General features: G+C 46.4%; 1 protein-coding gene across 1 annotated transcript in view; it reads right to left on the reverse strand.

Moving 5' to 3' along the window:
* LOC140731484 (vasoactive intestinal polypeptide receptor-like) overlaps positions 1-16,094 on the reverse strand; it is an 84,857-nt gene that overhangs the window by 35,252 nt on the left and 33,511 nt on the right. The window contains exon 7 of the mRNA XM_073052960.1: positions 553-703. Coding sequence (XP_072909061.1) covers positions 553-703 — 151 coding nt within the window. The remainder of the gene's footprint in view (positions 1-552; positions 704-16,094) is intronic.

Raw genomic sequence — 16,094 nt, forward strand, 5'->3', positions numbered from 1 at the left:
GTACCATTTGCCTCAATAATCAGAGTCACAGTGTTATATTGAGGGCAGTCTGCAAGCATGCCCACAACCTACTAACAGTAACCCGTATGCCTTCGGACTGTGGGAGGAAACCGGAGCACCCGGAGGAAACCCACGCGGTCACTCCTTACAGACAGCGGCGGGAATTGAGCCCGGGTCGGTGACTGATGGCACAGTAACAGTGTTACACTGATCGCCATGCTACTGTGCCATCCTTGACGACAATTACAATCCATAAAGGCGGCAGAGAAACGTAGCGTTCAGCGTAACACTAGTTCGGCATCAGTGACTTGGGTTCAATTGCGTTGCTGTAAGGTGTTGGCATGTTCTCCCCATGACTGTGTGGGTTATCTCCGGGTGCTCCGGTTTCCTGCAACATTCCAAAGGTGTACACGTTAGTAGGGTACTTAATCACATGGGTGTAACTGGCCAGCATGGGCCCGATACTGAGCTGTGCCTTTAAATAAAATGCAAAGGAGACTCAGTGTAATCCAGCGACACTGGATTACAGCGTCTACAGACGTCCATACCTACCCCAGCCGAGGAGCATGTACCAGCGGAAGTACCTCCTCTCCGAGAAGGTAATGGCCAGCAGGGTGTGCAAGTACAGGCCCTCCACCAGCAGCCAGAAGTAGTTTGCCATGACGCAGTAGTGGGAAAGGACCATCGCAGCTTTGCAGCCAGTCTGGAGGCACAAGTAGGAGGCCGTTACAGTGGAACTTAAATAGTTATTTGCAAGTGTACACACACACACACACACACACACACACACACACACACACACACACACACACACACACACACACACACACACACACACACACACACACACACACACACACACACACACACACCACCCCCCCCCCCCCCCCCCATTGGAGAGGGTCCAGAGGAAATTCATGAGAATGTTTCCAGGACTGGAAAGGTTACTGCAAGGAATGTGTGATGGATCTGGGCCTGCAGTCGCCCGAGTTTAAACAAATGTGGGGCTGGGCGGGGCGAAATCTTATTAAAACCTATTGAATATTAAAAGACCTAGGTAGATCAGTGGGTGTCGGGGTGGATACATGTCTCTACCAAAGGAAGTATAAGGTGCTCCTTCCCTCCATGAGCCTGCAGGTCACTCTTGGGTGAGGTGTAGCACCTGCTTATCCCCACCCTTCCCGATCAGGGCCACTTGAAGCCACGGGAGCCGATGCCAATCACAAGTCCTGGTTATGAGACCACTGACGCCAGGCAGACAATCTCTGAAGAGTATTGATAATGGCTGGGGTCACCCATCTTGTAAAGACACTGCCCAGAAGAAGGCAATGGCAAAAACACTTCTGTAGAAGAATTTGCCCAGAACAATTGTGGTCATGGATAATGAAAAGAACAAGAACAGTAGCATAAAGGGGGTCTTCCCACGGGCTGAGTAAAGACAGATAGAAGACCATGATTGCCCAAGACACGGCACATAATGAGGGGCAGAGCGAAGTGATGATGACGCTAAACGGTGACTCCTTTGCTTGCATCGTCAGAAACAGCTCTATTCCTATCTTTGATATCTCTTTCTTTCCCATTTCAAGGTTATTTTGAAGACCCTGACCTGGAGTTACACTCTGACTTCAGTTCTTTGTGGGAATGGGACCTGCTCTCAGGGTCTCACGACGGATTGCTTTTTGATATCACAAGGATGCAGCCTGGAAATCTAGTGTGCCGGATTTTCGTGGCTCTGGAGATGGGATGATTCTAGACTGGTGCCCCTGAATGAGGTGTCGCGGGAGAAATGGAGACTCTTCTTTCTCCCTCATTGGGGGGGGGAGGGGGAAGGGGAGGGAGAGAGAGAGAGGGAAGGAGGGAGAGAGAGAGAGGGAGGGAGGGGAGAGAGAGGGAAGGAGGGAGGGAGAGAGGGAAGGAGGGAGGGAGAGAGGGAAGGAGGGAGGGAGAGAGGGGGGGGAGGGAGAGAGAAGGGGGAGGGAGAGAGAAGGGGGAGGGAGAGAGAAGGGGGAGGGAGAGAGGGAGGGAGGGAGAGAGAGGGGAGGGAGGGAGAGAGAGGGGAGGGAGGGAGAGAGAGAGGGGGAGGGAGGGAGAGAGAGAGGGGGAGGGAGGGAGAGAGAGAGGGGGAGGGAGGGAGAGAGAGAGGGGGAGAGAGGGAGGGAGGGAGGGAGAGAGGGAGAGAGAGAGGGAGGGAGGGGGAGGGAAGGAGTGAGAGAGAGAGACTGACTGTGATGTGTCAAATAACTGGGTGAACGAGTAGTCTTTGGGGTGCTGCAAGTCTGTGTATTTACTGACGCTTTGCTGCACGCTTGAGTGCTCAGTGGAGGGTACTGATGCTTTTTTGCTGGTGGGAGTGGGGGGGATCATTGCCTTGGTGCTGCTTGTGCATGGGAGGGGGGAGCTGGGGAGGGGCTTTGGGGCTTAACTGTCATTCATTCTTTGGGACACTCCTCTGTTTCTGTGGATGGTTGTGAAGAAAAAGAATTTCAGGATGTATATTGTATACATTTCTGACATTAAATGTACCTTTTGATCATTGTCTACCTGTGCTGCATTTTCTCTGCAACTGTAACTCTATATTTTGCATTCTTTTCCTTTTGTACTACAGTATTTTGAACCAAGGCATTAGTGAGATTTGGTTGCAGGACTGGCAGCTCAATATTCCGGGATTCCGTTGTTTCAGACGTGACAGAGCCGGAGGAGTTGCCTTACTAGTTAGGGAAAATATCATGGCTGTGCTCAGTCAGGACAGACTAGAGAACATGTCTAGCGAGGTGTTATGGGTTGATCTGAGCAATCAGAAAGGTATGACCACGTTAATGGGGCTATATTACAGACCACACAACAGTCCCAGGGATTTAGACGAACACATTTTGTACAGAGTGTGCAGACTGTTGCAAGAAACATAAGGTTGTTATAGTAGGTGATCTTAACTTTCCACATATGGCTGGGAATCCCATACTGTAAAAGGACTACCGTAGATGGGATAGAGTTTGTTTAATGTGTTCAAGAAAGTTTCCTTAATCAGTATGTAGAAGTCCCAATGAGAGAGTGTGTGTTAATGGATCGCTATTAGGGCAGGTGACAGAAGCTTGTGTGGGGGGAATACTTTGCACCTAGTGATCATAATGTCATTAGTATCAAGGAGAAAGATAGGTGTGGTCCTCAGGTAGAAATTCTAAATTGGAAAAAGGCCAGTTTTGCTGGTAACATAAAGAATCTGGCAGGTGTGGATTGGGACAGGCTGCTTTCTGCCAAATGTGTACTTAGAAACATAGAAACATAGAAAATAGGTGCAGGAGTAGGCCATTTGGCCCTTCGAGCCTGCACCGCCATTCAGTATGATCATGGCTGATCATCCAACTCAGAACCCTGTACTGCTTTCTCTCCATACCCCCTGATCCCTTTAGCCACAAGGGCCATATCTAACTTCCTCTTAAATATAGCCAACGAACTGGCCTCAACTGTTTCCTGTGGCAGAGAATTCCACAGATTCACCACTCTCTGTGTGAAGAAGTTTTTCCTCATCTCAGTCCTAAAGGGCTTCCCCTTTATCCTTAAACTGTGACCCCTCGTTCTGGACTTCCCCAACATCGGAAACAATCTTCCTGCATCTAGCCTGTCCAATCCCTTTAGAATTTTATACGTTTCAATAAGATCCCCCCTCAGTCTTCTAAATTCCAGTGAGTATAAGCCTAGTCGATCCAGTTTTTCTTCATATGAAAGTCCTGCCATTCCAGGAATCAATCTGGTGAACCTTCTCTGTACTCCCTCTATGGCAAGAATGTCTTTCCTCAGATTAGGGGACCAAAACTGCACACAATATTCTAGGTGTGGTCTCACTGAGGCCTTGTACAATTGCAGTAGAACCTCCCTGCTCCTGTACTCAAATCCTTTTGCTATGAATGCCAACATACCATTTGCCTTCTTCACCACCTGCTGTACCTGCATGCCCACCTTCAATGACTAGTGAACAATGACACCCAGGTCTCGTTGCACCTCCCCTTTTCCTAATCGGCCACCGTTCAGATAATAATCTGTTTTCCTGTTCTTGCAACCAAAGTGGATAACCTCACATTTATCCACAATAAATTGCATCTGCCATGAATTTGCCCACTCACCTAACCTATCCAAGTCACCCTGTATCCTCTTAGCATCCTCCTCACAGCTAACACTGCCGCCCAGCTTCATGTCATCCGCAAACTTGGAGATGCTGCATTTAATTCCCTCGTCTAAATCATTAATATATTAGTAATAGTTAGTAAGTGAGACACCTTCAAGAGAGAATTTGAGAGTACAAAGCTTGTGTGTGCTTGTCAGAATAAAAGGTAAAGTTAACAAGTGTAGGGAACCCTGGTTTTCAAGAGATATTGAGGCTCTGGTTAAGAGTAAAAAAAGGAGGTGCATAGCAGGTATAGGCAAGTAGGAACATGGGGTGCTTATGGAGCATAAGAAATGCAAGAGAGCACGTAAGAAAGAAACCAGGAAGGCTAAAAGGTGGCAGAAAGTTGCCCAGAAGTCAAGATGAAGGAGAATCCCAAGGGATTCTACAGAGATGTTAGGAGCAAAAGGATTTCATGGGACAAAATTGGTCCTCTGGAAGATCAGAATGGTATTGTATGGAGCCAAAAGAGATGGGGGTGATCTTAAATACATTTTTTATATCTTTATTTATTCAGGAGACAGACACAGAGCCTATAGAAGTGAGGAAAAGTGGCATCAACTTCATGGACCCTGTACAGATTAGAGGAGGATGTGTTTGCTGTCTTGAGGCAAATTAGGGAGGACAAGGAGTTCCTCAGATCCTGTGGGAAGCAATTGCAGAGATGGCCAGGGTCCTAGCAGAGATACTTAAATCATCCTTAGCAACAGGTGAGTAATCAGAGAATTGGAGGACAGTGAATGTTGACCCATTGTTTGAGAAAGGCTCTAAACATAAACCAGGAAGTTATAGGCCAGTGAGACTCACATCAGTAGTGGGAAAGTTATTGGAAGGTATTCTAAGGGACTGGATATATGAGTGTTTGGATAGACATAGTCTGATTAAGGATAGTCAGATGGTTTCATGGTCATGTCTAACCAACCTTAGTGTTTCTTGAAGAAGTTACCAGGAAAGTGAATGAAGGCAAGGCAGTCGATGTTGTCTACATGGACTTTAGAAAAGGTATTTGACAGGGAGGTTGGTTAAGAAGGTTCAGTCATTCAGCATTCTAGATGAGGTAGTAAATTGGATTAGACATTGGCTTTGTGGGAGATGCCAGAGAGTGGTAGTAGAGGGTTGCCTCTCTGACTGGAGGCCTGTGACTAGTGGAGTGCCACAGGGATGGTGCTGGGTCTGTTGTTGCTTGTCATCTATATCAATGATCTGGATGATAATGTGGTTAACTGGATCAGTGAATTTGTGGATGACACCAAGATTGGGGGGTGTAGTGGACAACAAGGAAGACTATCGTGGCTTGCAGAGGGATGTGGACTAGCTGGAGAAATGGGCTGAAAATAGCAGTCAAATGTGAGGTGTTGCTCTTCAGTAGCACCAACCAGGTTAGGTCTTACACAGCAGATGGTAGGGCACTGAAGAGTGTGGTAGAACAAAGTAATTAGGGAATACAGGTTGATAATTTGTTACAAGTGTCATAGTTAGATAGGGTCTTAAAGAAAGCTTTTGACACATTAGAACACAGAACATGGAAATATACAGCACATTACAGGCCCTTTGGCTCATAATGTTCTGCCGACAATGTAACCTACTCTAGAGACGCCTAGAATTTCCCTAGTGCATAGCCCTATATTTTTCTAAGCTCCATCTACCTATCTAAGAGGCTCTTAAAAGACCCTATTGTATCTGCTTCCACCACCACCACTGGCATTGCATTCCATGCCCCCACCACTCTCTGTGTGAAAATCTTACTCCAACTGGGGTCTGACCAAGGTCTTATATAGCTGTAACTTCACCTCACGGCTCTTGAACTCAATCCCACAGTAAATGAAGGCCAACACACCATATGCCTTAACAACACTGTCAACCTGTGCAGCAGCTTTGAGCGTCCTATGGACATGGACCCCAAGATCTCTCAGATACTCCACACTGCCAAGAGTCTTACCATTTATATTATATTCTGTCTTCAAATTGGACTTACCAAAATGAACCACTTCGCACTTATCTGGGTTGAAGTCCATCTGCCACTTCTCAGCCCAGTTCTGCATCGATATCCTGCTGTAACCTCTGACAACCCTCCAGACTATCCACAACACCCCCTACTTTTGTGTCATCAGCAAATTTACTAACCCACCCTTCTACTTCTTCATCCATGTCATTTATAAAAATCACAAAGAGGACGGGTCCCAGAACAGATCCCTGTGGAACACCACAGGTCACCGACCTCCATGTAAAATATGAACCATCTACAACCACCCTTTGCCTTCTGTGGGCAAGTCATTTCCAGATCCACAAAGCAAGGTCCCCTTGGATCCCATGCCTCCTTACTTTCTGAAGGAGCCTCACATGGGGATCCTTATCAAGTATCTTACTAAAATCCATATACACTACATCCACTGCTCTACCTTCATCTATGAGTTTTTGTTACATCCTCAAAGAATTCAATCAGGCTTGTAAGGCCTTTCCTGCCTTTGACAAAGCCTTGCTGACTATTCCTAATTAGATTATGTCCCTCCAAATGCTCATCAGTCCTGCCTCTCAGGATCTTCTTCAACAACTTGACCACCACTGAAGTCAGACAGAGTGGTCTTTAATTTCCTGGGTTATCTCTACTCCCTTCCTCGTACAAGGGAACAACATTTGCAACCCTCCAATCCTCTGTTACTTCTCCCATCCCTCTTGATGATGCAAAGAGGCTCAGCTATCTCCTCCTTCACTTCCCACAGTAGTCTGGGGTATATCCAGTCCTGGTGACTTAATCTAACCTAATGCTTTTTCAAAAGCACCAACACATCCTCTTTCTTAATGTCTATGTGCTTAAGTGTTTCTGTCCACTAAGTCATCCCCACTATTCCCTGGTGAATACTGAAGCAAAGTATTCATCAAGTACCTCCGACTCCATGCACACGTTTCCACTATCACACCTGGTTGATCCTATTCTCACGTGGTTCATCCTCTTGCTCTTCACATACTTGTAGAATGCCCTGGGGTTTTCCTTAATCCTGCTCACCAAGGCCTTCTCATGGCCCCTTCTGAGTCTCCTAATTTCATTCTTAAGCTCCTTGCTAGCAACCTTGTAATTTTCTAGAGCTTTAATTTTCTCGAACCTTTCATAAGCTTTTCTTTTCTTCTTAACTAGATATTCTACATAATTTTTACCCTACCATCCTTTCCCTACCTCAATGGAACATACCTACACAGAACTCCATGCAAATGTTCTCTGAACATTGGCCACATTCCTGCCATGCATTTCCCTGAGAACATCTGCTCCCAAGTTCCTACCTGATAGCATCATATATCTCCCTACCTCAATTGAATATTTTCCCAAATTGTCTGCTCCTATCTCTCTCCAGCACTATGGTAAAGGAGAAAGAGTTGTGATCACTACCTCCAAAATACTCTCCCACTGAGAGATATGACACCTGACCAGGTTCATTTCCCAATACCAGATCAAGTACAACCTCTCTTCTAGTAGGCTTATCTCCATATTGCATCACAAAATCTTCCTGAACACACCTAACGAACTCCACCCCATCTAAATCCCTTACTCTAAGGATATGCCAGTCAATATTAGGAAAGTTAAAATCTCCCATCACAACAACCATATTGTTATTGCACTGTTCCAGAATCTGTCTCCCAATCTGCTCCTTGATATCCCTGTTACTATTAGGGGGTCTATAAAAACACCCAGTCGAGTTATTGCCCCTTTCCTGTTTCTGACTTCTACCCCCACTGACTCAGTAGACCATCCCTCCATGTCTTCCTCCTTTTCTGCAGCCACGATACTATCCTTAATTAGCAAAGCCACACTCCCACCTCTTTTGCTTCCCTCTTTGTTCTTTTAGAAACATCTAAAGCCTGGCACATTCAGCAGCCATTCCTGTTCCTGAGACATCCAAGCCTCTGTAATGGCCACAGCGTCACATTGGCCTTCATAAATCAAAGTACTGAGTACAGGAGGTGGGATGTTATACCGAAGTTGTTTAAGACACTGGTGAGGCCTAATTTGGAGTATTGAGGGCAGTTTTGGTCACCTACCTCCAGGAAAGATGTAAACAAGATTGAAAGAACACAGAGAAAATTTACAAGGATGTTGCTGGGACTGGGGGATTGAGTTACAAGGAAAAATTGAATAGGTTAGGACTTTATTCTTTGGAACATAGAACATTGTGAGGAGATTTGATAGGGGTATACAAAATTATGAGGTGTATAGATTGGGAAAATGCAAGTAGGCTTTGTCTAGATTGGGTGCGACTACAACCAGAAGTCATGGGTTAAGGGTGAACAGTTTAAGGGGAACATGAGGGGAAACTGCTTCACTTAGAGGGTGGTGTGAGTATGGAATGAGCTGCCAACACAAATGGTGCATGCAAACTCGATTTCAATGTTTAAGTGAAGTTTGGAGAGGTAAGACCATAAGACATGGGAGCAAAATTAGGCCATTTGTCCCAATGAGTCTGCTCTGCCATTTAATAATGGCTAATCCTTTTCTCCCCTCCTCAGCTTCCACAGCTGCCCGCGTAATAAATTCCACTAATTCACCACCATCTGGCTAAAGAAATTTTTCCACATCTCTGTTTTAAATGGAGGCTATGTCCTCTTGTCCTAGACTCTCCCATCATGGGAAACATCCTTTCCATACCTTCTCTAACTAGGCCTTTCAACATTCAAAAGGTTTCAATGAGATCCCCCATCATCCTTCTAAATTCCAGCAAGTACAGACCCATCAAAAGTTCTTCGTATGATAAACCTTTCATTCCCGGAAAAATCCTTGTGAACCTCCTCTGGACTCTCTCCAATGTCAACACATCTCTTCCAAGATGTGGAGCCCAAAACTGTACACAGTACTCAAAGTGAGGTCTCACCAGTGCCTCAAAGCCTCAGCATCACATCCTTGCTATTGTATTTTAGACCTCTTGAAATGAATGCTAACATTGCATTTGCCTTCCTCACCACCAACTCAACCTGCAAGTTAACCTTTAGGCCGTTCTGCACAAGGACTCTCAAGTTCCCCTGCATCTCAGATTTTAGGATTTTCTCCTCATTTAGAAAATAGTCTGCACATTTAGTTCTACTACCAAAGTGCATTATCATGCATTTTCCAACATTGTATTTCATCTGTCATTTATTTGCCCATTCTCCTAATCTGTCCAAGTCCTTCGGCAGCCTACCTGTTTCCTCAACACTACCTGCCCCTTCACTACTCTTGGTATCATCTGCAAACTTGGCAACAAAGCCATTTATTTCATCATCCAAGTCACATACAGCATAAAAAGAAACAGACCCAACACTGGCCCCTGCGGAATATCACTGGTCACTGGCAGCCAACCAGACAAGGGTCCCTTTATTCCCACTCGCTGCCTCCTACCAATCAGACAATGCTCTAACCATGTTAGTAACTTTCCTGTAATGCCATGGGCTCTTAACTTGGTAAGCAGCCTCATGTGTGGCACCTTGTCAATGGCCTTCTAAAAGTCCAAATATACAACATCCACTGCATCCCCTTTATCTATCCTACTTGTAATCTCCTCAAAGAATTCCAACAGGTTCATCAGGCAGGATTTTCCCTGAAGGAAACCATGCTGACTTTGTACTATCTTGTCCTGTGTCACCAAGTACTCCATCACCTCGTCCTTAACAATTGACTCCAACATCTTCCCAACCACTGAGGTCAGGCTAACTGGTCTATAATCTCCTTTCTACTGCCTTCCTCCTTTCTTAAAGAGTGGAGTGACATTTGCAATTTTCCAGTCCTCTGGCACCATGCCAGAATCCAATGATTTTGAAAGAGCTTTAGCACTGCCTCCACAATCTCTACTACTACCTCTTTCAGAACCCTATTAGTATGGTAATTCCTGCCTGATGGTAGGGGTCAAAGAGATTGTTGGACAGATGTGAGATCAGCACTCCTGAATTATATCTCGGATGGATGCAAGAGAGACCCCAGTGATCCTCTCAATCCTTTATAGGATCGTGCTGTCAGATGCCTTGCAATTCCCGTGTCAGACAGTGAATTGTACTCTGAGTCTTTGATGCAGCTGGTCTCAAAGGTGATTGGGGAAAAAGGATCAGAGATAAGACGATAATTCTTTCCACCCAGAGGGCATTGCAGGTGGGAACCATCGCTGGAGTGTAATCGAAAGCTTGTGACTGGCAGGGTAACAGAACCAGCAATGGGGTGTGTGGGATGCGGAATCAGTCTGGAGGTTGGGGTTGTGAAGGGGTTCTTTTCACACTCCCACCATGGAGACTGTGTAAGTCATCTGATTCCTTTTTTAAAAATGATATAGCATCAAGTGTGAATAGTGTGTGTGGAGTGGATAGGTTCGTGAAGGGAGCTGTGAGCAGGGCGGGGCTCGGCGGGATCTCTGGGGCAGGATTTGGAGGGGGCAGTGAGTAAATAGTGGGGCAGTGCTGTTGAAGATAATTTCCTTTCTGCTGCCTTCCTCCATTCTTAAAGAGTGGAATGAGATTTGCAATTTTCCAGCCCCCTCGCACCATGCCAGGGTCCAGTGATTTGTGAAAGATCATTACTAATGCCTCCACAATCTCTAACGCTAACCCTTTCAGAACCCTAGGGTGCAGTTCATCTGGTCCGGGTGACTTACGTACCTTTAGGTCTTTCAGCTTTTGAGCACCTTCTCCCTTGTAATAGTAACTGCACTCACTTCTCTTCGTTCACACACTACAACATCCGGCATACTGCTAGTGTCTTCCACAGTGAAGACTGACGCAAAATACTCATTTAGTTCATCTGCCATCTCCTTGTCCCCCTTTATTATTTTTCCAGCCTCATTTTCTAGCGGTCCTATATCCACTCTCTTCTTTTTTACATATTTGATAAAGCTTTTACTATCCACTTGGATATTGTTTGCTAGCTTGCTTTCAGATTTCATCTTTTCCCTCCTCATGATTCTTCTAGTTGCTCTCTGTAGGTTTTTAAAAGCTTCCCAATCATCTATCTTCCCACTAATTTTTGCTTTGTTATATGTCCTCTCGTTTGCTTTTACAATAGCTCTGACTTCCCTTGTTAGCCATGGTTGTACTATTTTGCCACTTGAGTACTTCTTTGTGTTTGAAATACATCTATCCTGCACCTTCCTCATTTTTCCCAGAAACTCACACATCCCTACCAGCACCTTCTTCCAATTTTCTTTGGCCAACTGCTCTCCCATACCGCTGTAATTTCCCTTACTCCACTGAAATACTGCTAAGTCGGACTTTACTTTCTCCCTATCAAATTTCAAGTTGAAGTCAATCATATTGTGATCACGGTCTCCTAAGAGTTCTTTTACCTTAAGCTCCCTAATTGCTTCCGGTTCATTACATAACACCCACTCCAGTATAGCTGATCCCATAGAAGGCTCAATAACAAACTGCTCTAAAAAAGCAGTTAGCCAATAGGCATTCAACAACCTCACTCTTGGGATCCATCTCCAACCTGATTTTCCCAATCAATATGCATGTTGAAATCTCCCATGACTATCATAAAATTGCCCTCTTGACACACCTTTTCTATTTCCTGTTGTAATCTGTAGTCCACATCCCAGCTGCTGTTGGGAGGCCTGTACATAACTGCCATTAGGGTCCTTTTACCCTTGCAGTTTCTTAACTCAAACCACAAGGATTCAACATCTTCCAATCCTATGTCACATCTATCTACCAATTTGATGGCATCCTTTAGCAGCAGAGCCACACCACCCTCTCTGCCTATCTTCCTATCCCTCCAATACAACGTGTAACCTTGGACATTCAGCTCCCAACTACAATCATCCTTTAGTCATGATTCAGTGATGGCCACCACATCATACCTGACAATCTGTAAAAGTGCAACAAGATTATCCACCTTATTTCCTGTACTCCGCGCACTGAGATATAACACTTTGAGTACTGTATTCGCTACTCTTTTTGATTCTGCATCCCTAATGCACTGATACTCACCCTGCTGGCTGCAATAATGTCCTATCACCTGCATGCCATTCCTGACAGTCTAGCTCCACGCTATCTTTGCTTTTTTACCAGTCGTCCTATCCTGAGTCCCTTCACTCTGGTTCCCACCCCCACCCCCTCGCCAAATTAGTTTAAACCCTGCTCAACAGCGCCAACAAACTTGCCCACGAGAATATTTGTTCCCCTTGGGTTCAGGTGCAACCCGTTACTGTTACCAGGTTCAGATATGGCCTAAGAGCGGAGTGAGAGACACTGAAGCAGGTCGATAGTTCACAAACTTTATTGCTAACAGAGTTAAAGGGAAAATAAACAATAAACACTAGGCCAAATGGGAAACTCTCAAATGGGAAACAAACCCTATACTGCGGCTGAAAAGAAAACCTAAGCATTAAACGAATACCGCTAGTCTTCAGAGTCAGTTGACTCAAAAGTCCAATTTCTCAGGGAAGGCCGAAAGCAGACGGGCAGCGAAGCATTGCTGTGCTCTGTCCAAGTATTGACAAGCACTGCGACGACAAGTATGGAGTTAAATACTATCACGATTAAATAATAATTAGCTGACACGTGCAAATTCACAAGGGCAATTGCTGTATCTGCTGCGCTGCCGAATCCGTGGTTGTGACAGGGACCCCTCTCCAGGCGGAGACCCTGAGGCGCCACAGACCTGTGTCTGCTGGAAGTCTCGGATCAGCCACTTGTCCAAGATGTCCTTCGCCGGGATCCAAGCACGTTCTTCTGGGCCGTACCCTTCCCAGTCCACAAGGTACTGGACCTTACCATGTACCCAGTGAGATGCCAGGAGGCGCCGCACAGTATAGACAAGGGAACCATCTACCAGGCGGGGAGGAGGGGGTGGGGTGCCTGCGAACAGGGGAGAGGTAGTAATCGCCTTGAGCTGGGAAAACATGGAATACTGGGTGGATCTTCAGTGATGCTGGTAGACACAATCTATAGGACACCTTGTTGACAGCCTTTTCCACTGCAAACGATCCCACGTATCGCAGTGCCAATCTCCAGTTCTCGGCTTTCGGGGGAAGATCCCTTGATGCCAGCCAGACCTCCTCCCCTGGCTTGAATGGCCTCACCTGTCGACGGAGCCGATCAGCCTGCCGGGAATGCTGTTTCTGGGCATGCAGCAGAGAAGCCCTGGCTCGTCTCCAGGATCAGCTGTTCAGCAGCAGGAATGCCTATGTCAATCTCCTGATCAGGGAAGAGCGGGGGCTGGAATCCCTTCTGGCGTTCAAAGGGAGACATACCAGTGGAGGAAGACTGGAGGTTATTGTGGGCGATCTCTGCCCAAACCAATTGGGAGCTCCAGGACGTGGGGTTGGAAGAGGCAAGACAGCTCAGGGTTGTCTCCGACTCCTGGTTCACTCTCTCAGTCTGGCCATTCGATTGGGGGTGGAAGCCAGATGAGAGGCTGGCCGTGGCTCCTACAAGACAGCGGAAAGCCTTCCAAAAGCAGGAAGAGAACCCTGGTCCACGATCAGACACTGTGTTTTGAGGAAAGCCATGGAGCCGGAACACATGTTGAACCATGAGTGTGGCAGTCTCACCAGCCGATGGGAGTGGCTGATAATCGATACAGGGATGGAGCTGGCCATCTTTCTTGCTCATAAAAAAGAAGCCTGCTCCTGCCGGACAGATAAACCCCGTGCTCATTCCCTCCTCGATGTATTCCTCCATGGCCACTGTTTCAGGACGAGAGAGGGAAAAGAGGCGGTCCAGGGTAGGACTAGTGCTAGGTAGGAGGTCTATGGCACAGTTGTATGGCTGGTCTGACAGTTACTTTTGTACAGGTCAATCCCAATGATCCAAGAACCTGAAGCCCTGCCCCCCGAACCAGCTTCTCAGCCATGCATTTATCTGCCACATCACCCTGTTTCTACCCTCACTGGTGCGTGGGACAGGCAGAAATTCAGAAATTACTCCCATGTAAAAGGTTCTGAATGGTGGGCATATGGGGAGCAAAGGCGCCTGAGCTGGTTGATGGGAGTAGGCATTTTAAATGGTTTCAGTATGGAGTAGATGGACTGAAGGGCCTGTTTCTCTGCTGTACTTTCCTATGACTCAGTGTATGCTGGTTCCAGCTAGAAGGCCCGTACTTGCACACTTCACTGGCTATTTACTTGTTCTCAGAGAAGAAATACTGCTGGTGGTGCAGTCCCTCAGCTGGTGAAGGTATGGACATTTGCAGACCCACGTATCAGGCTTCTGAACTTCACTACATCGCATTTGCAATTTTTTTTTTTTTTAAAGAGATATAGCATCACCAAAGGCCCTGGAGAGGATGTTTCCAATAGTGGGGGGAGCCTAGGACCAGAGGGCACAGCCTCAGGTTAGAAGGACATCCCTTTAAAACATAGATGAGGAGGAATCTTTTGCCACAGAGGCTGGTGAATCTGTGGAGTTCATTGCCTCAGACGCTGTGGAGGCCAAGTCATTGGGTATATTTAAAGTGGAGGTTGATAGGTTCTTGATTAGTCAGGGTGTCAAAGGCTATAGGAGGAGACCATAAGACATAGAAGCCATTTGGCCCATCAAGTCTCTCCATCATGGTTGATTTACTATCCATCTCAACTCCATTCTCCTGCCTTCTCCCAATAGCCATTGATACCCTTACTAGTCGAGAACCTATCAACCTCCAGTTTAAATATACCCAATGACTTGCCCTCTACAGCTGCCTGTGGCAATGAATTCCACAGATTCATTACTCCCTGCTCCAAAGAGATGCCCTTGAATTCGGAGGCTCTTCAAACTCCTTACAGACATCGGTGGGAACTGAACCTTCGTTGTTAGCACTGTAAAGCGATGCGCTAACCACTGCACTACCACGTCGCGCACAGGAGGGCTTCTTCTCCCTTCCTTTCCAGTCCTGATGAAGGGTCTCAGTCCAAAACATTAACTCTTTGTTCCTCTCCATAGATGCTACCTGACATGCTGAACATTTTGTGGGTGTGGTTCAGAATGTTTCTGCTCAAGGTTACGGCCACAGTGGATCATCCTCACCCTGGATTAGCCAGGGGCCTGTTACAGTTTGGTCTTGGATTGCTCCAACCAGACTCCTGATTCTGGGAACGCTGTCTGTCACTAGCAACGTCATACGAAAACATAAATAACTCAGCACAGACTGGAGGTCTCAGTTGACTATGGGTATGAGAAGGGGTAGAAAGGGACAATACATCAGCCATGATCAAAATGGTTAAGCAGACTCGATGGGCTGAATGGCCTAATTCTGCTCCTATCTTATGGTCTATGGTCCTATCACCTTGAATCCACAGTTGTTCAAGGGAGAGAACTCTGGGCAAAGATATTCCTCCTGCTCTGCCCTCAATAGTCAATCCCGTAATTTGGGACTGAACCCTGGTTGTGGACCTTTTTAACCAGGGGTAACTATCCAATACCCATTGTGTGCAGTACAGAGATGACCCCCTTGTGCTTTGGCAAGCTCCCCCTCATTCGTCCAACCGAGCAAGCCCCCCAGGTTATTCCTCCTGACCCGTGTTACCCTTGACTGCTTTGTGCTACGATGGACTTGCAGTTTTTGTTCTAATTGTGCTGGGTGGCACACTAGCATATCGGTTGTAGTGTGATGCAGTCAGTGCTCGGAGTTCTATTCTCACCGCCACCTGTAAGGAGTTCATACTTTCCTCCTGTGGCAGCACAGGTTTCCTCCGTGTGCTCCAGTCTCCTCCCACTTCCCAAAGACGTGTGGGTTAGGGTTAGCAAGTTGTGGGCTTGCTGTTCTGGAACTAGAGGCAGTGGCTCAGCACAATCCTCCGACTGTGCTGGTCCTTGACGCAAACGACACATTTCACTGTATGTTTCCATGTTTCAATGGACACCTGACAAATATTTTTCTAAATATTTTCTAATATTTTTTATAAGAATTGTGTATAGTTTAAGTTTCTTCTAATGATTGCTGCGTATCGGACACAATGTGTCTGTGATCCGTCCAGGACGTGCCCCCATCACGGAGGGGGTACAGGAG

The sequence above is a fragment of the Hemitrygon akajei genome, chromosome 8, assembly GCF_048418815.1.
Source record: "Hemitrygon akajei chromosome 8, sHemAka1.3, whole genome shotgun sequence".
NCBI lineage: Eukaryota > Metazoa > Chordata > Chondrichthyes > Myliobatiformes > Dasyatidae > Hemitrygon > Hemitrygon akajei.